The sequence below is a fragment of the Lutra lutra genome, chromosome 17 (assembly GCF_902655055.1).
Source record: "Lutra lutra chromosome 17, mLutLut1.2, whole genome shotgun sequence".
Classification (NCBI taxonomy): Eukaryota; Metazoa; Chordata; class Mammalia; order Carnivora; family Mustelidae; genus Lutra; species Lutra lutra.
The window spans coordinates 57,317,843-57,343,899 of NC_062294.1; the positions used below are offsets into that span (position 1 = coordinate 57,317,843).

Below are 26,057 nucleotides of genomic sequence, written 5' to 3' on the forward strand. Positions count from 1 at the left end.
GTAGTCCTCAGGCGTTCCGCGTAGCGTTTTATTATGATTTTTTTTAAGTATTTATTTATTTGACAAAGATCGCAAATAGAGAGGCAGGCAGAGAGAGAGGAGGAAGCAGGCTACCCGCTGAGCAGAGAGCCCGATGCGGGACTCGATTCCAGGATCCCAAGATCATGACCCCAGCCGAAGACAGAGGCTTAACCCAGTGAGCCACCCAGGCGCCCCCGCGTAGCATTTTAAAGCCCGAAATAATCCTCACTTTAAGTGTCCTGAACCTGAATTCTGGCTAGGAGACATGCAGGCACTTTGAGATCAGATCAGAGAGTGGGAAAAATAACCCAGGAAGGCTGTAAAATCTGGACAGGGGCAACAGCCTTTTTTGCCAAGGGATGTTGGAGGAGCCCACCCACTCAAGTCCTTGGGCCTGTAGGAAGAAATAAACTACAAATCCCATGAGGCCTGGAGAACGCTGGCCATAGATATAAAAGGACTGGGGGTGAGGGACGCCGGTGGTTCTTGGGGTGTGTAGTATCAGGTCTGCTCCTTGTCCAGTGTGAAAACAGGGCCAGGCACAGTATAGGTCAATTCTGATTTCTGATCTTTTAAAACTGTTAAAGGAAAGTTTTTTAAATTTAAGAGATATGTACCGTCAAAGACATGCCATAGCTGACCTTCTAGTGACTGTCGACACACTAACATATCCCCTGGGCCCTCAAACTCCTCTGCTTACCTGTAGCATCAGGAGCCAAAGTAATTACAGAAGAGGGATTTTATCCCAATGTGTAGAGCCACGTAAGTTAACATATGATTTCTGTTCCTACACAATCCTCTTTTTCCTGTGGAAAAATTATCTGAATTGGTATGATCATAATTCCCTGCACCTTCTCCATTGTGGATTTGTTAGGAAGGGAGAAGTTGGGTATGCATTTATAAGATCCCAAACCAGTGGGAGGCACACCCAATTCTGAAAGATAGGGCTGGTCAGACCCCAAGAATCCAGTCTGACCACCAAGACCTGGGCGTGAGTCTCAGACTAATTGCCTGCCCACGGCTAGTGTTTCCATCCTCAAAAATAGAAGCCTGGTTTTATCTGAAGTGGGAGAGCCCCAGCTAGCTTAAGAGTGAGCCAGAGACCTAGTTGTCTTTGCAATGAGGGGTGGTCTAGCCAATGGGAATGAACACTGCTGGGCGGGGCCTCCATGAAGTCTCTTTAAAGGGGTCCAAGCCCCAAAATCAAGCTACCAAAACACGAAGAGCCGTTCACAGGATGACGGAGGAAGATAAACACAATTCTGGGAGCGTGAGATTAGGCTGAAATGTATGAAAGAAAACCCTAGATGTCCCTCCTTAGAAAGAGAAGCATACGACCACATGGAGAGAGGTCCCAGCCATCCCAAACAGGGCTGCCCTAAACCAACCAGCCCCACTGAGCAGCCGGAAGACCGTGGCTGCACCAGCAAGCCCTGGCCGGATGAGCCGCGCCCAGAAGAACCACCCCGCTGAGCCCAGCACCAGCTGCCAACCAACCCACGAACTCATACACTAAATAAGACTATTTTCAAAACCCAGTCAGATGTGAGGCCGCTGCTTCTGCAGCCCAAGCCAACAGATACAGCCAGTCAGCTGGTCAGCTTCCAAGAGTCCCCCGAGTCTGCTGATTGCAAGCCAAATGGAGTGTGGCCAGATGCAGTGGACGGAGAAACAGTATTTCCACTAATGGACCAGGGACAGACCTGCTTATCCCGCATGATTCGTTTTCCCCTTCTACCGCTGATTTCAGGCTGGGCTTCAAAGCCACTAGAACAAACAACTAGAGGTTGCAACATAATGAACTTCTGCCTAGGGGTGCGGGGGAAGCAGAGGTGGGAGCCTGTCTCCTCCTTCTGCTTTGCCCCTTCCTACTATCTGGAACCAGAGCTGGGGGAGCAATCTTAGTGTCCTGGTCAACTCAAGAGGAGAGAACAAATGTGCTTCAGCCACAATGGTTCACTTCTCACAGTTGTGGAGCCTGGAGGCCTGAGGTGAGGCGCACCTGTGTGGTCGGGTTCGGGAGACAGCCCTCCTCCCGGCTTGCGAAGGTCCCCTCCCTGCTGTGTCCTCAGCTGGCGGAGAGAGTGCTCGGGACACTAATCCCATCCTGGGTCCTCATCTAAGCTCGTGTACCTCTCAGAGACCCCACCACCACACCCTGTCACACTGGGGATAGGACTTCGACATATGGGGACACAAAGCTTCAGCACTGCACCTTACGTCAGGGACAGATGCCCCAGCCTCAGGATGAAGGAGCCGGGCCAGGACGGCTCCACAAGACAGACCTTCTGTCTCAACTTCATGGGAGGGCTTGGCGACCTTCTCTAAGCTGCGGATTGTTGTGATTCCGGGCCCAGGAGCCAGACCTACATGCTCAGGTAGGTCCTCGCCTCCTGAAGGTCCCAAAGGCAGAGCGGCAAGTGGTGGGCATTGCTTTGTCACCAAAAGTGTTGCCTCCTCCCGTGAACAACTTGACATGGTGTTTGGTGTGTGCTGGTCTTGCATTTTAAAATTCATATATAATTTACACTGAAAAAGAAAAAAAATAAATAAAGCCTCTTTAAAGTGTACAGTTCACGGAGCACCTGGCGGGCTCTGTCAGAAGAGCATGAGACTCTTGATCTCAGGATTGTGAGTTCGAGCCCCAGGATGGGCGTGGAGATCACTTAAAAAATACAATTTGGGGCTCCTGGGTGGCTCAGTGGGTTGAGCTACTGCCTTCAGCTCAGGTCATGATCTCAGGGTCCTGGGATCGAGCCCCATGTCAGGGGCTCTGCTCAGCAGGGAGCCTGCTTCCCCTTCTTCCTCTGCCTGCCTCTCTGCCTACTTGTGATCTCTGTCTGCCAAATAAATAAAATATTTTTAAAAAAAATACAATAAAAAAAAAAGTGTACGGGGGAGCACCTGGGTGGCTCAGTCGGTTAGGCATTTGCCTTCGGCTCTGGCCATGATCCCAGGTCCTGGGATCAAGCCCTGCATCCGGCTCCCTACTCAGGGGGAAGCCTGCTTCTCCCTCTGACCCTCGCCCCCTCCATGCTCTCTTTCTCAAATAAATAATACCTTTAAAAAAAACAACAGTGTTGAGTGGCCTTGTATATTCCCAAGGTTGTGTGTGTCACCATCACCACCAGTTTCAAGCATTTTCAGCCCCCCGTGTGCCCTCCCCAGCCCCTGGGAGCTGCCAGTCTCCTTCCTGCCTCCATGGCTTTGCCCCTCAGGACAATTCACGTGCGGGAAATCACACAGGCTGTGGCCCTCTGATTCTGGCTCCTTTCACCGAGCACCATGATTGTTTTGAGAGTCATGGACACGGCGGCATGTGTCAAGACCTCACCCCTTTCCCCCCGCGTGGTTATCACCTGCTACCCACCCCCCAGCTGGCGGATGTTGGGGCCGTTTCCACCTCTGGACTGTGAGAAACGCCACTGCCCATGTCGGTGCCCAGTGCACATGTGGCCAGACACATGTTTTCCCTCGCGGCGGGCAAACACCTGGGAGGGGAGTTACCAGGCGCTTAGCTTTCTGAGGAACTGCCAGACTGGCTTCCAAAGGGGCCGTACGTACCCTCTGGCATTCTCTGCAGTGCAGGGTTCAAGGTCACCTACCACCGCGGGGACTGTGCGGGTTCTCCAGGCTCGAGGTCAGAGTGACCGCGGAGCCTGGTGGGAATGACAGCCAGAGAACTGGGCAGGTGTCTGCGCTGCGGGGCGCGCATTTATTTCAACCACAGATGGGACCCACGCTCCAACGGCGGCTCCGAGCCTCGCTGGGCACATGGCCCCAGGCCCTCACTTCCAGCGGCCTCCAACGCGGCCCTTCCCGGCACCCTTCCGGCTGTAGGAGAAGAGGGAGAGAACGTCAGGAAGGAGGGGCTCCCTCAACCTCTGAGAGGGGTCCTGCCCTCAACTCAGAAGTCTGCCCCCCAATTCCCGCTCTCCCTGCCTCCCAGAGGAAGGGGCAGGGCAAATGCACTCTCTGTTCAGTGACAGGGACGGGGTGGCTGATGGTGTGCGGGGGCTCCCACACACCTGCGGGAGCTGACATTGTGGGGTGAACTCAGGATGTTCCTGCGGGTGCTGAGGGATATTGAGGAGGAGGGGCTGGGGGGAAGGGAGGGATGGGAAATGGGAGTGGGCAGCACTGAAGAGGGGCCAAGGCTGGGGTGAAAGAGACAGAAAGTGGGAGACGGGAGAGATGAACAGCGAGCGGGAGAGGGGAGCGGGGGAGGAAGAGCAAGAAACAGAAGCTACGGGGCATGGTGTCTCAGCCTTTGACACTTGGGGCAGGGGCTGTCCTCAGCGCTGCAGGGGGCTGAGGGCCGAGGGACCAGGTGCACAGAGCAGGGGGGCCCCAGGGAAGGAAAGACACACCCCAGTCTGGGGAGGCACACTTACAACTTCTGGGCATGGCTGATGCGGTTATACAGAACGTTGATCTGTGCAGGAAAGAGGAATATGCTGGGAGGACCGCGCGGGGACGCACCCACCGGCCCCTGCCCTCCGTCCAGCCCCATGCTGCGCCGCCTTCCTCCCTGGGAGATGGGTCTCACCTCGTACTTCTGCTGCTTCAGCTTCTCCATCAAGTCAAACTTCTCAGATTCCAGCTGGTGGATCCAGTCCGACAGTTCCTGGGCCTTCTCCCTGGTGGGCCAGAAGGGCTGTCAGGGAGGGGCCGGCCCGCACCCCCGACCCTGACAGAACCACCCAAGGCCACCCAGCGAGACTCAGTGGGCATCACTACTGCCATTTTGTTAATATCCAAGGCCAAAACATTCTAGGTGAGTGGAAGGAAAGGGTTCTTAAGTCCCTGCCCGCTGCCTCCACATCCAAAATTCCTGTTTCCCCAAGGGAGAACGATGTCATGGCTAAGGACCCAGGCTTTGGAGTCAGGAAGCCCAGCTTCAAATCCCAGCTTTGCCATTCTCTGACTTGTGACCTTCACCAAGTAACCTCCCCTAGGATCCTGCTTCCCTCTCCCAAGCAGGTCCTGGAGCCATGCAAACGCCTTGAGAGCCAACCCTGACCCTGCATATCTTTTCCGGCGCTCAGACCCCTCACACTGATAGTTTAAAATCTGCATGGTGGGAGCAGTTACATCACGGAAATGGGCAAATGCTACCGTCAGGACTTTTTGCCCCTGGAGAGCTGGCTTGTGGACATCTGGCACTGTAACACCAGCGGTAAGGACGGGCTGCTGCCCCAGGCCTCCCGGGGTTCAAACCCCAGCTCGTCCACTTGCAGCTGTGCCACCCTGGAGAGGCTACTTAACCTCTCTGTGCCTCAGGTCCCTCATCTTTAACAGGAGGATAATCATGGTATTTGCATCACAAGGTTGACTGTGAGGGCATGAGTGTGGCAGCCACTGCCATCACCACCATCACCATCACCACCATCATCATCACTGTCACCATCATCACCACCATCACCATCACCACCATCACCACCATCACCATCACTGTCACCATCATCACCACCATCACCATCACCACCATCACCATCACCACCATCACTGTCACCATCATCACCACCATCACCATCACCACCATCACCACCATCACCATCACTGTCACCATCATCACCACCATCACCATCACCACCATCACCGTCACCAACATCACCACCATCACTATCATCATCATCACCGTCACCATCACCACCACCATCATCACCGTCATCATCATCACCACCATCACCATCATCACCGTCACCATCACCACCACCATCACCATCATCACCGTCACCATCACCACCACCATCATCATCACCGTCACCATCATCACCACCATCACCATCATCATCACCATCACCACCACCATCACCATCATCACCGTCACCATCACCACCACCATCACCATCATCACCGTCACCATCACCACCACCATCATCATCACCGTCACCATCATCACCACCATCACCATCATCATCATCATCACCACCACCATCACCACCATCATCATCACCATCACTATCATCACCACCATCACCATCATCATTATCACCATCATCACCATCACCACCACCATCACCATCATCATCATCACCGTCACCATCACCACCACCATCACCATCATCATCATCACCGTCACCATCATCATCAATCGTCATCACCTCACTGACCTTCCACAGGTGCATGAGGTAGACTTTCGTTATCCTGGCCTTGTTTTACCAGTGAGGAAAGTGAGGCTCAGAGAAATTACATAATGTGCCTATGACCCATAGTGGCTAAGAGGCAGAGTGGGCACTGAGCTCCGGCCCCCCTCACTGTGCTGCTTCTGGGGAGGTGGGGGTTTTGGACTTCGTAAGTCATGCCCAGACCAGAGAACATCAAGCTACCGCTGAGGGCCCAGAAGGAACAGCCCTCTGCAGCCTTCCCTCTGGTGGCTTATCACGAGACGTGGGCTGTTCTGTGAATGGGAGGTAAAGGGGTAGATAGAGTCCCACAGGGCAGAGACTTGGCTGGAAATTTCTCACCAGCATGTATGACTTTAATTCATGTAAAGGTGGGGCCTTTCTGAGTTTCCAGGGCACATCAATAGGTCAACATAATCTCTTAACTTTTAGTGAGCCATCTTGTCTGGCTTCCCGCCATATCACCTCCCAGACTCTACAGCTCACGATACCCACAAAAGTAGGTCCTATATCAGTGACATCTCCCAGGGAAGAAAACAGGGCATCCACCCAGAGAGGGAGACGCACCTGCCAAAGTCACACAGCACCAGGGCTCAGACCTGGGATCCACCCTCCCAGAGCTTTGTAGGGGTCCCCTTATCTCGCCGTCTTCCAACCAGCCCCCTCCCACCCTGAGCCCCCCATCCCACCTACCGGAGCTGCTCTTCTCCCATGTGGTCAATGTTCAGAGGCTTTTTACGCTCAGAAAGGATGCGCAGTTTCATCTCCCGTCCTGTCTGGCGCTTACCGCGCTTCTGTTCTGCCTGAGGGTAGGGAAGGGGACACGCTGAACTGTGGGATAGATCAGAACCCAGGGCTGGGCTCCTCACCACCATGTCACTACACACAGGAGTCCAGACCCCTCCTCCCAGCCCCTCCTCCCTCAGACCCAGGATTCCAGACCCCCAGACCCCTACTCCCTCAGACCTGGGAGTCCAGACCCCCAGCCCCTCCTCCCAGACCCAGGAGTCCAGACCCCCAGCCCCTCCTCCCTCAGACCCAGGAGTCCAGACCCCCAGCCCCTACTCTCTCAGACCTGGGAGTCCAGGTTCCCAGTCCCCTCCTCCCTCAGACCCAGGAGTTGGGGCTCCCAACCCCCACCTCCGTCAGGAACCAGGAGTCTAGGCCCTCAGTTGCCTCCTCCCTGGGAACACAGACCTTAGGTCCCAGCAGGCTGAACTCACCTTGACCAAGTAACCCCCAAAATGGGCTCCCATGTTGGACAGAACCTTCTTCTTTTTGGCGTCGTCCTCCGCCCGCTTCTTGGCCTCTTCCTCCTCCTTCCGCATCTTCTCCTCCTGAGGGAAGAAAGAAGTTAACCCCGAAGGCTGGCCCAGCCCCTGTGGGGAAGGAGTCTGAGTGACACAGGGATCCATCGACCCAATGCACGAGACAAAGTCAATGCCAGAACAGGCTAAATGCAGACATACTGCCCCGGGCCCTTCCAGGCCTGACTGTGACCACCCGCAAGTCCCTTCTCCTCTCTGGCCTTAATATCCCCCAAGCAAAACTTTTACAGTGGGGAAGGGATATTCCTGCTTCTTTCTGTATTCCTCCATTCTGAATGGCCTGTGCCGAGCTTGCTGTGTGCCCTCAGTGCAGATAGTCCCCTCTCTGGGCCTTTGTCTCCTTTATTCTCACGAGACAAGAATGATGTCTCAGAGGATACAAGAGGGTGACTGGGGATGGGGATGGGGGACTCAGTACACTAAAGGGGCCATGGCCTTGAGCCTGAGTATAGGGCTCTAGAATGTCAAATGAAGGCAGCCCCATGTTCCAGAAAGAGTGGCTTGTCCAGACCAGCTCCCCCCCCCCCCCACTGAAAGCGCTGGTGAGGCGGGCACGACGGCTTCTGGCACGTCCAGCACACTCCGTCTGAATTTCTTTCCTATCGCTGCTGTAACGTGCAAATTTAATAGCTTAAAACAGCATGAGTTTGGGATGCCTGGGGGGTGCTCAGTCGGTTGAGCATCTGCCTTCAGCTCAGGTCCCGATCCCAGGGTCCTGGGATCAAGCCCTAGGTCCCGCTCTCTGCTTAGTGGGGAGTCTGCTTCCCCCTCTGCCTGCTTCTCCCTCTGCTTGTGCTCTCTGTCAAATAAATAAATAAAAATCTTTTTAAAAAAATAGCACACGTGGGGCTCCTGGGTGGCTCAGTGGGTTAAAGCCTCTTTCTTCGGCTCAGGTCGTGATCCCAGGGTCCTGGGATCGAGCCCCGCATCGGGCTCTCTGCTCAGCAGGGAGCCTGCTTCCTCCTCTCTCTCTCTGCCTGCTTCTCTGCCTACTTGTGATCTCTGTCTGTCAAATAAATAAATAAAATCTTAAATTTAAAAAAAAAAAAGCACAAGTTTATTGCCTTACAGCTCTGCAGGTCAGAAGTCTGAAATGGGTCTTCTGGGCTGTAATCAAGGAGTGAACAGTGTGGAGGGTCTAGGGGAAAAGTCACTCTCTTGCCCCGTACTTCTCACCTGCATCCTTTGGGTCCTGGCCCCTTCCTCCGTCTTCTAAGCTAGCAGAGCAGCATCTTCAAACATCCCTGACTCTGACTCTACAGCCTCCCTCTTCCAAGGACCATTGTGATAACGCAAGGCCCATCTGGATAATCCAGAATTATCTCCCACCTTAACTTAATCCCACCTGCAAAGTCTCTTCCGCCATGCAGGGTACCATATGCACAGACTTTGGGAATTAGGACAAGAACATCTTTGGGAGACCAGTAGGATGCCTACCATGTCACCCTACTCCTAATCTTTTAAAGTGATTCAAGTGGCAGATCATGTTTCCAAAGCCCACGCCAAAAGGAGCATTTTCACCAACCTCCTACAACTAGCCAGCAATTTGCTCCACAATGGACAGGTGACCAATCTGAACTTATCCCAGAATCAAGGAGAAGACAGATAAAAGAGGAATGAAAGCCAGATTTGCTGGTGGTCACTCCCCTGAGAATGGGGTGTCCAATTGGGTGACCAACCATCTGGTTCACCTGGGACTGATGGGATACAGGATTTTCAGGGCTCAGACCAGGAACATCCCATGCATCCCAGCAAACCCATGATGACCTCATCACCCCCAGAGTCCACAGAAAGATGGGACCAGGGATAGGAAGAGAAAAGCTGGGTCTTTGTGATCTTATTTGAGTTCCTTGATCCAGCCATACCTGAAGCCAGTCACACTCTACTGTTTTTTAGTTATATAAGCCGATAAAATTCTCTTTCTGCTGAATTCAATTTGGGTTGGGGTTTCTGTCCCTTCCAACAGAAAGATACTTGAATAACACAATGCAAGTCCTGCCTTCCTCAGGACTGCAGAAAAGATCGTGAACAGGAAATAGAGCATTCGGCTTAAGAAGTAGCATTTGGTCTCGAAGGACAGGGGAGGCACCCACCGCCAGCTTGGCCTGACGCTCACGCTCCTTCTCGGTTCGGAAGCGCTGTTGTTCAGCTCTCTCAGCCCGGCGCCGCTCCTGGGGGAAGGGAGAGGAATGAGGGGGTGCAGGGTCGCCCCGTCCCCAAGGAGGTCAAGAGCAGAGATGAGCTAGTTTGAGTGTGGCCACCGACTTGGACAGCCTAGGGTCTGCACTGGACGGGAAGCACTCCCAGACGCAGGACTGCACGGCACTGGCACCGGGTCGGGAGGATGCTGCGGAACCCCGCCTCCCTCCACTCACAATGCGCTCTTTCAGCGCAATGAGCTCCTCTTCCTCTTTCTTCCGCTGTTCAAAATGCACGTCGATGAGCGTCTGCAGCTCCAGCAGATCTTTCTCCATGCGCTTCCGGTGGATGTCCTGCAGGACGCGGGGGGGGGGGGGGGTCACTTCTAGGCAGTGCGGGGGACCGGGCACCCACCTGTGCGCCCTCTGAGGCGCATCGAGACGGGGCCCTCCCTGCAAAGACCGACTTGGGCCGTTTAGGGGACCAGGGGCTGCTGTTGGCGATGTTCCCAGCAGGGGCACTAGGGGGGCCCCTTGGGTCCATTTAGGAGGCTCGGAAAGGAGGGAGAAGCCAGGGGCACCACTTCCTAATTTGCACAAAGGCACCTGGGGACTGGAGGTCCCTTACTTACATCGAAGTCCACCCGTTCCCCTTCTGGGATCTTCGGGGGGATCAGTGGCGGGACCACAGGCCTGGCGGGTGGGAAGGGGGAAAGACTGAGCAGCCTGAGCTCCCTGACGGAGCTCCCCACTGGCTGTCCTGTCCAGTGTGGCAGCCACGGCCCGGCGTGGTTTGGGGCACCTGACAGGTGGCTGGTCTGAATCGACATTCCCTGGGCTGTCTGAGAAACACACTGGATTTCGAACACTTGGTTCAAACAGAAGAATGGAATATATTTCACTAATAATGTCTCCTATCGTCTACCTGTTGAAATGATTAAATTTCCGATTTAATGGGTTGAATAAAAAATTCAACGAAGATTGCTTTTACCTGTTTTCCTGTTCTGTTTCACTTTTTAAAGTGAGACTTGTAAAAATACATATATTTACATGCGTGGCTTGCATTAAATTCATAATTCGTATTGGGTGCCTCTGTGTTTTTTAAGACAGCACCTTCAGATGATTTGCTTCCTACTCCGCTGGCTGTCCCACTTCTGTCTCCTCGTCCCCAGAGAGCCCTTTAAAGGGTTTCACCCTTTTATTTATTCACAGGAATCTCTCTCTCTGTCTCCAGCCCAGGCTCTCTCTGAGATCCCAGACTCAGGTTAACCAGCGTCTCCTGAACATCTCCGCATTCTCATGCACCATGCCTCCACTGAGCTCATCAACCTCCCCAAGATGGAGGCAGAGGGGGGTGCTGCACTGCCCCTCCGGTTCTCAGCAGGAACCCCAGGCAGGTGATGCCCACCTCCTCCCTCCCCTTGCCCCAACGACAAGTCCTGGCCTCTTTGCCTAGTCATCTCCCCAGTCTGTTTCCCCTTTCCACCCCATGCCCCCTGCCCAGCTCAGGCCTCAGCCCCTCTCCTGTGAACCTTCATGAGCCAGCCTCCTCCTGGCCTCCCAGCCTCTGGCTGTCCACCTTCAGCTCACCTCCCTTCCTGACTTTAGCTCAGAGCTCACTGTTAAGACAAAGCCCAAGCAACCCAGCATTCACAGCCCTTCTCCATCTGACCACAGTCAACTCCTCCAGCAACTTCTCTCCTCCCTCACAGACACACACATTTCATGGTTCCCCGGCTATGGCATGTGCCTTTGCACCCCTGGACCTTTGCATATCCTGTTCCCTCTGCCTGCAATGCCCTTCCTCTGGTATACTGCATCCCCTGAGGCCTTCCCTCCTCTAACAAGCTTTCCCTGATCCCCCTTGCTCTCTCTCTCAGATCTGACCCAAAGTCCTCTTTGCTCAAAACCCCACACGACCCCATCCCTTCTTACACTCTACGCTCTGGCCACAGTGGAACTGGCACCACTGCCCATGGCAGCCCACAGAAGTCTGCTTCTAGGTTCCTTCCTCATGCTCAGCTTGCTGCCTCCCTGCTTCTCCAAGCTTTGGCCCCAGTTTCTCTTCCTCCAGGACCCTCTGCCCCCACGAGCTCTCAGAGCCTCCACAGATCTGCCTAGTTTAGGAACTTCATCATCAGAATGACCTGTGTCTGTATCTGTTTCCCCCAAAAAGTGGCCTAGATCCAGCCACGGCCCCAGGCGTGTACCCCTCAGCTTTCTCTTCTACAATAACCCTCCCACCTTCTTCAGCTAGTGATTCAGGAATCTCCTCCCCTGGGAAGCCTTCCATGACTGCCGAGGGCAAACATAGGGCCCGCATGTGTGCTACCATCACTGGATCCCGGTCTGTTTCACCAACAGAGCAGATGGGATCTGACTTGCCAGACGCCATGGAACGTTCTCCGGACCATTCATGGAGAGAAGGAATCACTGTCCTTTCCTGTTCCAAGTGCCCCACTCTCCTTTTCTGCCTTTCTCATGCCCTGTCTCTGGGAGTGGGGGACATATTTAGGAGGATGGGATTGGGACTCCCCCAGCCCTGCAGTATCTCACCTTGGTTTGGGGCGCTCTTCTTCTAGTGGGGAGATACAAAGACATGATTAGCAAGAGTTCATGGGGGTAGGGCTGACACACCCAGAGGAGGGAGCCCCTCCTCCAAGCAACAGCCCCCAGGAGCAGGTCTGGGGAAGCCGCATGAGTGGGGGGAGAAGAGGGGAGAAGGGAAATCAGGGTGGTCGTAAAGAGGGAAGAGGGTCACACGCTTCAGATATACATTCAGAACTGGTGTGGGGATCCCCCTCCCACTTCTCTGGGATCCCAGGAGTCCAAACCCCCCAGGCCTTCCTCCTTCTACATACCCAGAGCTCCTGCACTTCTCCATTTACACCTAGCCCTGCAGAGGGTCGCCAGCCCCAACCCCTCTGGGGACACAGGAACCCAGACTCTCAGGGAGAGCCCCTTCTGCATCTCGGGCCCCAACCTTTGAATGTATATGGGGGGGGGAACATGACAGGGTCGGGGGTGCCTGTCCGCAAACATCCAACCCTTCCACAAGTATTCCTCCAGTCTGGGGGAGAAGGCTTGGGTGTCGGTCCCTTTAAGAAGGAAGGGAAAGGGTTAAAGCCTCAGCGAGGCTATTTCCCTTCGTGGACACCAGAGGGCGCGCGAGCTCTCCGGGGCTTAAAGGACCGGGCCTGGGCGGGTTACGGGGGCGCAGGGGGTCCTCGCAGGGGTCAGGGCCCGAGGAAATCCGTCTCGGGAAGCGAAGCAGCCGCGGTCACCTCGCTCTACCACTGGCTCCGGCTCCTCGGCGGCTGGGGAGGAGGAGGCAGGGGGAGAAGCGAGGATGGGGGAGCGAGGGGGAGCGGCCACGCAGGGGTGTAGGGGGCAGAGAGGAAAGAGAGGGGAGAGGCTGTTAAAGGACCTGAAGCCGGGACGGTCGCGAGCCCAGTGCCCGCCGGCCCCGCCCCGACCAGCGCCCCCCTCACCCCACCCGGCCCCGCGGGGCTGCTCGGGCTGCAGACCTGCGGGGGCCAGGCCTCACCTTCCTCCTCCTCCTCCGCAGCCTCCTCTTCTGGAAAGGGGGCGGGGCAGAGAAGGCGGGTCAGGAGCCCCGTGGGGCCGCGGGCCGTGCGGAGAGGGCACGCGAGGGGCGCCGCCACGCTGGAGGGTGGGCGCGAGGGGCAGCGGGCGACCCCGGTGTCCTCTCGCCCCCCCGCGTGCGTGTCCCCAGGCCACCGAAGCCCGCCCACTCCCCACTCACCTTCGGGCTGCTCCCTGAGGGCAGGGGTGGGGAAGAAAGGGCGAGAGGCCGGGTTACACATGTTGGAGGTGGGAGAGTGTCCCACGTCTCCACGCCCCCAGCCCTCCCGCCTGTGCCACTCACTCCTCATATTCCTGCTCCTCGGTGTCCGACATCCTGTGACCTGAGGACAGAGAACACGCGAGTGAGGTGGAGTCGCAGTGGAGGAGGAGCGGGGGCTGGACCCCCGGGTCTGAGGTAGGAGGGGCTGGGGCCTGGGCTCCTGGTCTGAGGGAGGAGGGGCTGGGGGTGTGGACTCCCGGGTCTGAGGGAGGAGGTGCGCGGGGGGGGGGGGGGGGGGGGGGGGGCCTGGACTCCTGGGTCTGAGGGAGGATGAGCTGGGGGTCTGGACTCCTGGGTCTGAGGGAGGAGGTGCTGGGGGCCTGGACTCCTGGGTCTGAGGGAGGAGGGGCTGGGGGTCTGGACTCCCGGGTCTGAGGGAGGAGGGGGCTGGGGGCCTGGACTCCTGGGTCTGAGGGAGGAGGGGGCTGGGGGTCTGGACTCCCGGGTCTGAGGGAGGAGGGGACCAGGGGTCTGGACTCCCGGGTCTGAGGGAGGAGGGACTGGGAGTCTGGACTCCCCGGGCTGAGGGAGGAGGGGCTGGGGGCCCTGACAGGGAAAGGGCTCTGGGAGGTGGGGGGGGGCACTGCCCAAAAGCTGCTGCTTAGCCCCTCCACCACCACAGCTGTCCTCTTTTGTCTTATGACATGTCCATGGGAACTTGATCTGAGTGGGGATTAGGAGAAGGTATTTGGGAAGGGACCGTGGCCTGAAGACAATAGCTGCCCCACCCCCCAAAGGCTATTTCAGGGGGGATGTCGTACATGGTGAAACAGAGGACATTTCCTAAGAAGGGATTCAAGGGGGGAGGCCCCTGGGAGAATTAGTCACACCGACTCCCTCTCGCACCCCGCCCCCCCCCCGTTATCTTCCCACCTGTCCCCTCCTTGCCACAGCACCCACAGACTGGGGAGGAGGGTTGTCCACAGACCTCATCCTGAGCCCTACATAGACAGCACCCCATCTTTGAGATCCCCTGGGACCCACAGTACCCAGGTTTAAGAGCACCCCAAATCCTGAGATTCACAGATCCTGACACCCCAACTGGTGATCCCCCTGGTTTCTGGGGACAAGCAAGTCCCCATGTCTCCAGAGTCTGAGACCCCAATTCTTGAGACTCCAGACTCTGGGCTCAGATATCCTCAGCTCTTGATGCCCTAGGTCTCAACACTTTCTGAAGCCTCAATATCCTGAGACCCCAAAACCCGAATGCTCAAGCTCCAAGATGTATTCACAATGCCCCGAATTTTGACAGCTCCAGTCATAAGGCCTCTGACCCAGAGACCTCATTTCTCAAACCCCCAGAGTCTGAGACTCCCTGTCCTGAACCCCAGACCATCCAAGCCCAGATACTCCCATTTTCTGAGATTCCCTCAGAATCAGATCTCAGACCTGCTAGGTCTGAGGGTGTCCCATTCTGGGACACCCCAATCTTGAAACCCCAGACTCTGGAACTCTGAAATCCTAATAATCTCTCTTCAGTCCCCTAAAAGCCCGAGCTTCCCCAGAATTCCCAAGCCTCCATCTTGTGCCCCTCCATCCCCATAGCTCATCACACCCCTCATGTCTCCCACCCCTCCTGTCCTCTCCCCCAAGGACAAAGTCCCTGGGGACCCCAGGACCGTTACCTAAGGCTGGGTCTGCAGAGTCCAGGAGCTGCGGGACAGAGCCTTGCTGACGGAGCTGAAGCACCCCTGGGGTTTATAGGGGAGGCTCGGCCCCGCCCCCCCAGGGGAGAGGGAGGGCCAGAGAATTCCTTTCTCCAACCTCGAGTCCCAGCTCAGGGGCTGCCCTGCCCCCAGTCTGGCTTCACATTCAGAATCCCAGACCTCCTGGCTGCTTGGGGACCCCTCCACCCCATCAGCACTGCCTTGAACCCAGGCTGGGTCAGGTGACCTCCAACCTCCTACAGCAGGCTGTGCTCTATGCTTTGAGGTCCCTGGGCTCAGCACACAATAGGTCCTTGGAGAATACTTGTTGACAAAAGGGGTACAGGGGCTGCTTTCTCTTATGTGGCTCTGGTTCTGGTTTCTGTGTCTCTCTGTCTCCCCCCTCCCTGCCCCCACCCCTTTGTCTGTCACCAGGATTCCACCCTGGTGACAACAGGCGCTAAAGTGGGGAAGCAGGTGTGCACCGGGGGAGGGGAGAGGGTGTGGTGTCAGGCCCCGCTCGACCTCACACTCCCCCACCTCCATCTGACACTGATCTGTTTCTCCGTATTCCTCACCCCACGGTTTCCCTGCCACGCCATGACCTTGAACTCTAGGGGAGCCGGCCACCCCTCCTGCCTCTCCGTGTCTCTCTCTCACAGTCGGCCAACTCTGTGTCTATTTCTGGGGGTTCTCTCTGGGTTGCTTTCAGGCTCTGTCTGCATCTCTCCGCCTCTGTGTCTTTCACTCTCCGGGTCTCCCCGCACATTTCTGTCTCTGCATTTCCACAGGGGTCTCTGTGAATCTGCCTCTCTCTCAGTATCCGTCTATAGGTCTCTATCTGTGACCCCATTTCCCTGTCTCCTTGGCTCTGGATCTGTGTCTCTATCTTTCTAGATCTTTCTGGGGCGTCCTCCTCCACATCTCTGCCATTCTTTCTCTTTGGGTCCCCATGTCTGTCTCCGTGGTCTCTGTGCCCTGCGATGCACATGTGCCTCTCCAGCGTCCCTTTCTTTGCACATCTTTCTAGGAATCTCTGTCTTTCCCCCCACTCCATGGGTCTCTGGCTCTGTCTGTGTCTCTGGGTGTCTCTCTTTGAGCCTTGGTCCGGCCTCTCTGGGCACCCCGAGAATTCCCCGTTCTGCAGCCCAGCTCCGCTCCTGCGGTGTGGTTTGGCTCTGGGGGGCCCTCCCCTCCGTCTTCTCGTCCTCCTCACACCTCACCCCCCAGGCAGCAGACAGGCAGCCGCTCCTAGCCTAGAGAGCAACTTTATTACTCCGGGATGCCTCCAGGGCTAGCGCAGGGGGCAGGCGGTCTCAGCCTTCGAATTTTTTCTTGCGGCCCTCCATGCCGCTCAGCGCGTCGATGTTCTTCCGCCAGTCTCCCACCTCCCGGTTCTCCTGGGGGAATGTGGTCAAGGGTTAGGGTCTCCCCCTGGTCGACAGTCTCTCAAATATCCTCCGACCACCCTCCAGCCTGCTGGGCCACGGGGTTTCAGATGTCTGCCTGGGGATCTGGTTCTGAACATGTCTCGTCCCCCAGGCAATCCCATCAAATTTGCCCCCACGAACACCCCGTCCTCCTCACACACTGCAGGACTCCGGGCTCATCTTCCCCTTCTGGCCTTCCCCGTGCACTACTTTTCTCTCTCATGGACTTCCCGACTCCTTGCTACTTCCTTCCTCCCTAACACAATTCCTGGCTTTCCTCTTCCAGCTTCTGTCTTCCTCTCGCCCTTCTAGCCCCTCCTAGAGGGGTGCCAGAGGACCCTCTACCAGATTCTTCTCCCCATAACTCCAAGTGCCACCTGCCCTGAGCTGAGGCCCTAGGACTGTTGTCCCCCACACCCTCTCCCCCGAGCAGCCCCTTTCCTGGCCCGAGCCACACTCACCTTCTCTGTGTCCTCCTTCTTCACCTGCTTGAGGTGAGCCCGCAGGTCTAAGGTCTCCTTAGCCCTGGTGCCCAGCAGGGCCTGCATCATGGCATCCGCGGAGATCCTCACCCTCCGCAGGGTGGGCCGCTTAAATTTGCCCCGAAGGTCAAAGATCTTCTGGGTCAGATCTGCGATCTGGGGGCAGCGATAAGGGGAGGTGGAAACCACCCCCCCATCCACCTCCCCCAGCCCCATGCGTCCACTCTACATTTCCCTCCTCTCTCTCCAAGCCTAAGGAGGCTCAGCTCCCACTGCCTTCGGGGAAAAATCCACGGGCCTCATCAGTAACTGTAAGTCCTCCCCGATCCGCCCCGTTTCCTCTCGGCAAGGCACTGACACATCCCCGTCCAGCTGCAGGCGTCCCACGATTCCCAACCCACACCTGAGCTCACGCATCAACCCCTGATGGTTGGGCTCCACGGTCTCCCATCTCCTGGCTTCCGCGTTCTGTCCCTTCCACCTGGACCAGCCTTCCTAGCCACTCTACTCAGTCTTCTGCCCCGTCCCTTCCAGGCCCACAGAGCTGTCCTGGGTCTCCTGGTGTCTGCAAAGGCAGCTGCAAGGGGGATGACACGAGACCCTGCCCTGAAGAGACCAAGACTGACCGGGACCCCCACCTCTGCAATGTTCTTTGTGACTTTTGCCTCCACGTCGTATCTCTCTTCATCCACTTTGTCCACGCGGGCGTGGAGTTGTCGGCACAAGTCCTGGTCAAGGAATTGTGGTATATGTGGTGGGGGGGCCCCGACTCCTGAGTCCAGAGGAGGAGGGGTTTGGGGTCTGGAGATCTGGTCTTGGAGGCACAGTTTGAAGCGGACTCTGGGGCAGCTCGAAGAAAGGGTGCTAGGAGCCAGGAGTCCTGAGAATCTGACAGAATTGGAGCTGGAGAAATCAACCTCCGGATTTTGAGACCCTAGGCAGCCACAGGCCACATTTCTAAACTCCTGAGGGTAAGGATTGGGAGGCTGGACCCCAAGGTCCCCAGCAGAAGTGGAGTATAGTGACTAGACCCATGAGCCCCAAGGATGCGAAAGCAGACGTTAGGAACCTCGGATCCCCAGCTGGGCAGGGGTCCCTGATGAGAGCCGGTACCTGCAGCTCCCCAAAGCTCAGCCCGGCCAATTCCAGGGGCTGGCACCGTGTGCTCAGAGCGCGCCCCTTCTCTCCACGCCGCTCCTCCGCCTCCCGCTCCAGCTCTTGCTTCGCAATCTGCAGCATCAGGGTCTGCGGAGGGAAGGCCAAGGACCGCAGCCCACCCGGGACAGCGGATGAGGGCCGCGCCGCACCGGGGAAGCCGCCCTGGCCAGGACAGCCCTCTCTCTAGGCGCAGGACCGGTCAGCTGTCCCGCAGGGCCACCCCCCCTTCAAGGTAGGGTTCATCGTTCCAAGGCTCCGACCCTACACCCCCAACCCTCAAGCACCCTGAGGACACCTAGGCACCCGCTCCAGGCCCACCGGCACCTTCAGCTGCAGCTTCCTCGAGGCGGAGATCTTGGACTTTTTCTGCGGGAGTGGAATGGAGCCAGGAACAGTGAGGGCGGGGAACGGAAGACGGACGGTGGGCCGAGGGCCTCACGGCCACTCCCTCACACCTGGCCCGGCTTTGGGCCTGCCTCCAACTCTGGCCAATTCTACGGGAAGCCACGCCCCTCGCCCCACCCACCAATCCTGGCCCCTGATCTGTTAGGCACTGCCCCCTATTCCCTAAGCATCGCAGTTCCCACGGACAACGGGACTCCGCCCATAGGCAGGTCTCACCAATCCGAGCCCTCCCTCTGCAAAACCCCGCCCTTAAAGAGCGGCGAGCTCCTAGGCACCGCCCACGGGCAAAGCCCCGCCCCGTCTAAGGCTCCGGTCCCGCGGTCATGCCTAGGTGCCACCACCTCTGCAGACTGGGAACCCCGACCCGCACAACCCCCTCCTCACCTTGGCGTGCGGCTCCGTGGCGTACGCGCGGTAGTTGGCAGAAGACCGGCGTCGGATTGGGGCCGGAGCTGGGGGCGGGCACCCCGCCTGGGGTTGGGGGAACGCGGCCGCGTCACCGCCGGGCCCCCGCTTCCCCCCTCCCCGCCGTCTCCTGGGGTTGCAGCCTCCCGCCCCAGGCCCCACCCTGCTGCGCCCTCCCCTGCCGGTCGCCCCTCGCCAGTGCCCGCTCTCACCGCATCGCTGCTCCTGGAGGGAGAGACCGGGAGAAGGGATTAATGGTGGGCCTGTGTCCCCTCCAGTCTAAGAGACCCCAGAGGAAGGCCTACCAGCTCCTCCGTCCTAAGATCCTAGGAGCCCTGATTCCCAAACTCTTCCCTCCTGCAGACACCAGGGATGCTGTCCCCACCTTCCTTCTCAGGCCCTGTGTCCAGCCTTGCAGTCTCACCCCCCACCGCCTCGGGCCTCGGGGAGTCCCAGTTACCAAGCTGCACTCACTCGTCCGCCATGCTGAGACTCGGGCCAGGGGTTGCAGGAGGCACAGACGGGGCAAGGGGCGCTTGGAGGGTCAGTGAGGGCACGCCCGGGATGACCTTGAAGGCCCCCGGAACTTTGCGCTCGTCTGGGCTGCTCAAGCTTCACTGAGGACACTGAGATAAGGGGCGTGGACTGAGACTAAATATACTGCTGCCACCTCCTCCCCCTGCCCAGGATGTGAGATAACCGGGCGCGTGAGAGGTGGGGTGGGCTGCTGTCCAGCTGGATCACCCTTCCACCTTGGTGGCCTGGGGGCTCAGACCCAGCAGTGCAGACCCCCAGCCTCTCCTCCCTCAGACCCAGGAGTGCAGATCCCCAGCCTCTCCTCCCTCAGACCCAGGAGTCCAGGCCCCCAATCCCCCCCTCCCTCCTCTCGACCCAGGAGTCCAGACCCCCAGCCCCTCTTCCCTCAGATCCAGGAGTCCAGGCCCTCAGCCCCTCTTCCCTCAGACTCAGGAGTTCAGACCCCAGCCCCCTCCTCCCTCAGACCCAGGAGTTCAGACCCCAGTCCCTCCTCCTCAGACCCAGGAGTCCAGGCCCCTAGTCCCTCCTCCCTCAGACCCAGGAGTCCAGACCCCCAGCTCCTCCTCCCTCAGACCCAGGAGTCTGAGCATCATCCCCACATTGGACTGCAATATTCCTAAGAGCTATGGTCAGTTTCTGTATCCGAAACTTGTTAGCCACTCAATAAAATTTGTTGATTTATTTGAGGATCCAGGTATGGCCCAGACTCTCAGGCCACAGCAGTAAGGAGAAATCCACCTCTGGTTCAGTAGGAACTGGGTCTCTCCTGACCAGTCTAGCTCATCCCGTTTCCCAGTCCTGGAGACAAGACTGAAGACCGGAAAGGCACCATGGGCACATGAAGAAGAGGACCCCACTCTCTTTACTGGGCCCCTGGGGGTGTTGAACAGCCCTGGAGAGCAATTCCCCCATCCCCAGTTAAAACAGGACCTCGGGGGACAAGGAGACCACACAGAGGGCCTGAGACTCAGGGCCCATCTCTGTAGGCGTGTCTCAAGAGTAGAACGTGTAACTCTAAAAGAACAATCTAGAAATGTAGGAACAGAACACAGAATCCCAGGACGGTAATTTGAAATGCCAGCAACACCTCTGGAGCTGATAGAGACTGCTGAGAACAGAACTGAGTGTTCTAGAGGCGGGCTCAAATTCCAGGACCTGACTTTACAAGTCAGAGATGGGGACAGGGCTCAGACTCTCTGGTTGTGGGGTCTGACTCTGTGGGTAGAGCCGGAGACTCTGGGGGCCGCTTGAGGGGCTCAGGGGGTGGGGTCCCGCCTTCCAGAGCCTGGCTCAGGTCCTCAAGGGGCGGGGTTGGGACGTCAGGGGGCGGAGTCATGGAGTCCACAGCGGAGTCAGTGCCACAAGCGGAGTCTGGGGCCTTGTGGAAGCGCGCGAAGGTCTCCGAGGGCCTGGCCTGCGGCAGTGGGGTGAACCCAGCCGCCCGAGCGAGCTCCCCGACCCGGCTGGCAAACCCCTGCAGCTGCTCCCGCCGCAGGTCCACCAGGTATCTGAAACCAGGAAGGGGGCCGTTAGGGGTCCTGGCTTCCAGCCCTCAGCCTGGACGCTCCCTGCCCAGCCCTCCGCTGGCTCACCGCGCTAATTCCACCACCAGGCGTCCTCCAGGGGCCACGGTGGCCCCCAGATCTGGGCTAAGAAGATGCACCATCCTGCGCAGAGGGAAGGGAGGGCCGAGGCTGAGACTTCCAGGTCCTGAGGGAGGAGTGGGGCTGGGGGATCTGACACTGATTAAGGAGGGGCTGGGGGCCAGGATTCCTGGGTGTGAGGAGGAGGAGCTGGGGGAGCAAAGTCTGGGAACCTCTCTCTTACCCACAGGCCACATAGAGCAGCTGGAACCGTTCCTTGTAGCAGCTTTTGTGGTGAAGGGTCTGGGCAGAGCCGAGAGGCAGGAAGCGCACAGTGAAGAATTCCGGAGCAGGAGCAGCTGGGGGAGAACTGGCAGAGTTAGGCCGACCCACGAAGCTTGGAGAAAATACTCCTTGCCTGTCCTGAAGCCCTTTCTCATCCTTTCTCGTAGATGGATTCCTGGAAAATCCTGGGAAGGGCAGCCCGGCAAGCAGCCCAGCAAGCAGACCCATTTTACAGAGTAGGCTGCTGAGACTCAAGAGAGGCAAAGAGTGGGTGGCCCGTGGCCATACAGGGCATCCAGACACCGAGGAAGAGCCAGGTTGGGGGATGGTTACAAGGAGGCATGACCAGAATGGGGCTCCAAAGGTGAGCTGGGACCCAGCACCTTGCTAGAATGCTCTGTCTTTTAGACTTCTGCAGGTAGGATTAGAATACTAATGTTGGAATTCAGAATGATAACATGGTGTCAGGATTTAGGAAAGAGAGAAATACAGAGAAAGAAAAAGACAGTATCAGGAACAGGAAATCACTTGTTCAGACACCGGAAACCATATTGGTACGCGCTCGGACATGAAATACCTGAAGCCCGGGATGGGGGTCCGGGTCCCACTCTTGCCCGGAGGATGATGTGCCCCCTTTACCACCCCACTCCCATTTCAGGGGGGTGAGCTGACTCGGACGCTTACCGCGCTCTGGGCTTCCATCCCCGTCCTGGTGCACCTGCTCAGGGTTTCCCTGGGCGGTTCTCGGGCGCCCCCAGGCGGCCACCTCTCGGAACAGCTCTGTCACGTTGTGCTGCGTGATCTCACCGGCGGTCTGGGGAGAGAAGAGGCGCAGCCCCGGGTGACCCGGCAAGGCCTAGAGTACCCCACCCCTCCCCCGAATGCCCAGCGCTAGCTTGGATTTCCGGACCGGGTTGAGAAAGTACAGAACAGCGGAACGTCCCCCAGCCCCAGCACCTCCGGTCACACACCTTGACTGGCTGTCCATTGCTGGTCCGCAGGAGGCTGTCATCATCTGCTTCGATGCCAAAGGCCACGAATGGCCCCGTGGCGATGTCCCCCCAATACCCGCGCGCTGCGACACGCTCTCCGTGCTGGGGAAGCAGGGAGAGAAGAGGCAAGTGAGGTCAATGTTGGAGACCCCAGTTCCTGTGTCCCCGAAAAGAAGGACTGGCCAGGGTAGGGAGTGGACACGCACATGACTCAGGAGGCGACCTGACGCAAGGGTCCGGTTTGGCATGTGGTAGGCGCTGGAGTCTCTGAGCTCAAAGGCCACACCAGTGTCCCTCCAACGCCGGAATTCGCGAGTGTGGATGACTTGGGCCTGGGTAGGAGGACGAACAAACAAGAGGTCGAAGCAAATCTGGTATATGGGCCCCCGGCCCCTCCTCCCTCGGACTCAGGAGTCCGGGCTCACAGCCTCTCAGCCCCACCTCCTGCACATCCAGAAATGGGGCCTCCAGCCCCCTTCCCAGGCCCCTCACCCCGCGGTCGTGCAGCTTCATGTGCAAGTCCCAGTCGCAGACACCGCGCCGGGCGTCGTAACGGGAGCCCAGGTAGTGGCGCAGCCTGGAGTCCCAGAGGCGGCTCATGGGGAAGGCCTCGGGCCCCTTCTCCCCGCCGGCCCAGAATCGGAACACAGCCTCCAGGGCGTCGCGCTCGCGGAACTGCACCGCCGGCATGCGTGGGGAGAGAGCGAGGGAGAGGGGGCTGCAGGGAGAGCCGTTTCTCCCGCTCTACCCTCCCTCCTGTGCCCGGGCATGGGAACTGTTCTCCCATTTCTCAGATGAAGAAACTGCAGTTCAGCGAGTAGAAACCACCCCCAAGTCACCCCCCACACTGGGAGCTGGGGAGCTAGCGCTCGAACTCCATCAAGGAAAACCCTTTGGGGCTGCCCATTTCCAGTCTCCGCGTGGCCATCCGGATCCTGGGCAGTGACGGCACCTTGAGGGCGCCCAGGCTGAGCCAGGGCAGCTGCTCCGCCAGGCGGTCGGGCTCTGGGACCAGGTGCACCAGGTGCTTGGCCTGGGCACGCACGAAGGCGGCCACCTGGGGGCGCAGCAGCGCGTTCCCCCACACCTCCAGGAAGGTCTCGCTCCTCTCTGGGGGGGAGGGGAGAGAGGGACGGATTAGTGGGGGAAGCAGCGGAGGGAAGCCAGAAACTGGACCCGTGTGGGTGACGCATACCCTCTTTATAGTAATCTTACGATGTCATAGTCATGTGAGCATAAGGGACACTGGCCAACTCCTCATCCACCCCTCAAACATAAAGAATAACTTAAACCTAATCTAGGCGTCCTTCTAGTCTTCCCCACCCTGCAGATGAGCCCAAACCTGAATTTCATGTTCAAATTTTCCTTGCCTTAAAAAAGAAAAAGTTATATATAGATCGGGGTGGAAATGGAGATTTATGCGTGCTAAAATAGTACAGTGTTAAATTGTTCCATTTTAATCAGGAATCTTACAAGAGAACTATATACCTTGAGTTGTGTGAACATATACATCTGTATCAACGAATCTCTATCAATATGTAAATTGTTTCATTTAGTGGTTTGAGAATCTTAAAGTTATTTAAAGACAGAGAACCATATAACCTTAGTTAGACAGATCTAGTTCCTTCAGAGGCTTTTACAAGGTGCACTGTGAAGTGTGTGCGGTGTATCCTGAGTGCTCTGGGATATTAAGGAAAAACTACCACCCATAATCGTGATAACAATAATCAGCACTAAGAGGTACTGAGTCTATAGCATAAACCAGGAGCTGCGTGTTTTTTGTTTTTTTTTTCCAATTGAATCCTCACAAGCACTCTATGGGAAAAGAACTTTTAGGATCTCCATTTTATCAATGTAGAAACAATGTAGGCCCAGAAAGCGGCAGATACTAGCCCCAGGTCACTCAGCAAGCAGAGCCAGAATTTGAACAGACTGTCTCAGTCCAGACTCTCCTCAAGGTGCTAAGCCAAAGTCATTGTCACTGAGAAGTCATCATCCCTGCCTCCCTGCCCAGATCCTCCTCTTCCTTCCAGGGCTGTATCCTCAAGGCAGACCCTCTGGGATTTGTGCCTCTAACTGAGGACACTGAGGCCCGTGGGGAGGCTCTGCGAAGGACTGAGCTCCTCCGAACCTTCCCCATATCTTGGAGACTCGCTACCTCTTAAGAAGTTCTTTGATCTCCTTTGGCCCTCTGCTGTGTCAGGAAATTTGGAATGGTTACCCTGTGTCCTGCACGGGGCTGAGAATTTATGTGGATTTTTTCCTGGAATTCTCTCAGCGTCTCTAGGAGGTAGTATATTTTTGCACAGGTGGGAACAATGACCAGGACGTTTAACCAGACCATCGAAATGCCAGAACCCCTGTGGGCACGGGGAAGAGGCTGGCGGCCAGAATATCCCACGCTTTGCAACTCACCTTGCAACCCCATCTTCTCAGGTTCCTCCAAAGCTAGGCTGAAGATCAGTATGTGTCGAGCCACAGCTTCCAGATTATTCTCTAGCACATAGAACTGGAAAGACAGAGCAAAATGATTCTGAGATCGGTGTCCCTGGCTCCCAGGAGACCCAAGAATGGAAGACCTCAGCCTCCTCCCTCCACAGGGTCCAGGCATTCTGTACACTGGCCTCCTTCCTTCAAACAGGGGAGTATGGACCCTCAGAACCCTCCTCCCCACCACTACTCAGGACACCCAGTCTTTAGGCTCTTTGTCCCACTTGAACCCAAAAGCCCACAACCCAGGAATTTGAGTCCCCAGCTTCTACCTCCCTTGGACCTAGCAGTCCAGGCCTCCAGTTCCCTTCTCCTTCAAGGACTCAGGTATCTGGGATCTCATCTTCATCCTCCTCCCTCCAACGACCCCATTATCCCAGCTCACATGTAACCTCCTGCGAGGCCAGAGCGCCGCCCGGGCCAGGGTCCGAAGCAGGTGCCGCCCATCCACGGATCCCAGCAGCAGTACATCTAGCTCGGGGGTCCTGGGCTCTGCATCGCCCGGCAAGTCCGAGTCCACAGGAGGACCTGGCAAGATGGCACAGGCTGCGGTCTGTGGCCTGGAGAGCGCCCCCTGCAGCCTCCCCAGAACGATGGACTACAACTCCCAGCAAGACTCGCACTCCTGGCCTAGGTTCCTAAGGGAGCTGTGCCTCTAAGCATTCTGGGAATCGTAGTCCGCAGAGGCCACTTGGGCAGCCCAGTGAGGGGCGGCTCCACCGTTGGAGCCTCGGAGAACGTTAGCGCGCCGCCTGCCAGGGTGGGTCAGATGCGGTCCTGGGTGGGGACTCACTCTCAGCCTGCAGGTCCAGCGCCGGGGACAGGCCCCACCAGGACACGGAGCCGAAGCCTGCGCCCGAGCCTGCCGGTGTGGTCATCGCCCTGCAGAACAGACGTCCTGGGAGTCCCAAACCACCGTTTCTGCGTCGCCCATCCATGCCCCTCTCACAGCCCCTCTCCTCCCTGGGACACTCCCTCACCTCTGTCTTTCCAAAGACTCCGGGACGCCCCCTCCCTCCCTGCTCCGTGCTGCACCGCTGTTCTACACCCGCTACACACAACTGCCCAGAGCTCCTTCCTTTTCGACCAGTCAACCAATGGGAGTACGCGGGTTGGCACAGGCGCGATAGACTGACCAATAGGAACGAGGAGGACCGGCCT

At 57.4% G+C, this 26,057-nt stretch overlaps 3 protein-coding genes and 1 long non-coding RNA gene across 8 annotated transcripts; 1 reads left to right on the top strand and 3 right to left on the bottom strand.

Annotated features, from left to right (window-relative positions):
* Positions 1-3,721: 3,721 nt before the first annotated feature.
* On the bottom strand, positions 3,722-15,218 carry TNNT1 (troponin T1, slow skeletal type). 4 transcript variants are annotated; one of them, XM_047711134.1, is made up of 14 exons: positions 15,109-15,218; positions 13,505-13,544; positions 13,382-13,395; positions 13,163-13,192; positions 12,900-12,932; positions 12,172-12,190; positions 10,248-10,308; positions 9,853-9,969; positions 9,571-9,648; positions 7,373-7,486; positions 6,843-6,952; positions 4,571-4,661; positions 4,416-4,456; positions 3,722-3,855 (listed from the first exon to the last, which is right to left on the bottom strand). In XM_047711134.1, the coding sequence occupies exons 2-14, from the start codon at positions 13,534-13,536 to the stop codon at positions 3,810-3,812; spliced, it is 786 nt and encodes a 261-aa protein (XP_047567090.1). In that variant the 5' UTR covers positions 13,537-13,544; positions 15,109-15,218; the 3' UTR covers positions 3,722-3,809. The 4 variants fall into 4 exon arrangements, with proteins under 4 accessions (XP_047567090.1, XP_047567089.1, XP_047567092.1 ...); XM_047711133.1 differs by having other exon boundaries at positions 12,172-12,193; positions 15,109-15,211; XM_047711136.1 differs by lacking the exon at positions 12,900-12,932 and having other exon boundaries at positions 15,109-15,211.
* Positions 15,219-16,381: 1,163 nt separating this feature from the next.
* Positions 16,382-19,607, bottom strand: TNNI3 (troponin I3, cardiac type). The gene is made up of 8 exons (XM_047711139.1): positions 19,484-19,607; positions 19,222-19,234; positions 18,989-19,075; positions 18,524-18,565; positions 18,155-18,286; positions 17,680-17,769; positions 17,021-17,197; positions 16,382-16,529 (listed from the first exon to the last, which is right to left on the bottom strand). Exons 1-8 carry the CDS (start codon positions 19,492-19,494, stop codon positions 16,446-16,448), a joined length of 636 nt encoding a protein of 211 aa, XP_047567095.1. The 5' UTR covers positions 19,495-19,607; the 3' UTR covers positions 16,382-16,445.
* DNAAF3 (dynein axonemal assembly factor 3) lies at positions 18,989-26,024 on the bottom strand. 2 transcript variants are annotated; one of them, XM_047711127.1, is made up of 14 exons: positions 25,690-26,024; positions 25,282-25,424; positions 24,822-24,915; positions 23,359-23,516; positions 22,899-23,081; positions 22,613-22,738; positions 22,386-22,508; positions 22,099-22,228; positions 21,374-21,488; positions 21,139-21,213; positions 20,285-21,054; positions 19,434-19,635; positions 19,222-19,234; positions 18,989-19,075 (listed from the first exon to the last, which is right to left on the bottom strand). In XM_047711127.1, exons 1-11 carry the CDS (start codon positions 25,832-25,834, stop codon positions 20,715-20,717), a joined length of 1,632 nt encoding a protein of 543 aa, XP_047567083.1. In that variant the 5' UTR covers positions 25,835-26,024; the 3' UTR covers positions 18,989-19,075; positions 19,222-19,234; positions 19,434-19,635; positions 20,285-20,714. The 2 variants fall into 2 exon arrangements, with proteins under 2 accessions (XP_047567083.1, XP_047567084.1); XM_047711128.1 differs by lacking the exons at positions 18,989-19,075; positions 19,222-19,234; positions 19,434-19,635 and having other exon boundaries at positions 20,916-21,054; positions 21,992-22,228.
* On the top strand, positions 20,953-22,579 carry LOC125089170 (uncharacterized). Its single transcript, XR_007123871.1, has 3 exons — positions 20,953-21,050; positions 21,582-21,731; positions 22,416-22,579. It is a non-coding gene; the product is annotated as an uncharacterized LOC125089170 (long non-coding RNA).
* Positions 26,025-26,057: the final 33 nt, after the last annotated feature.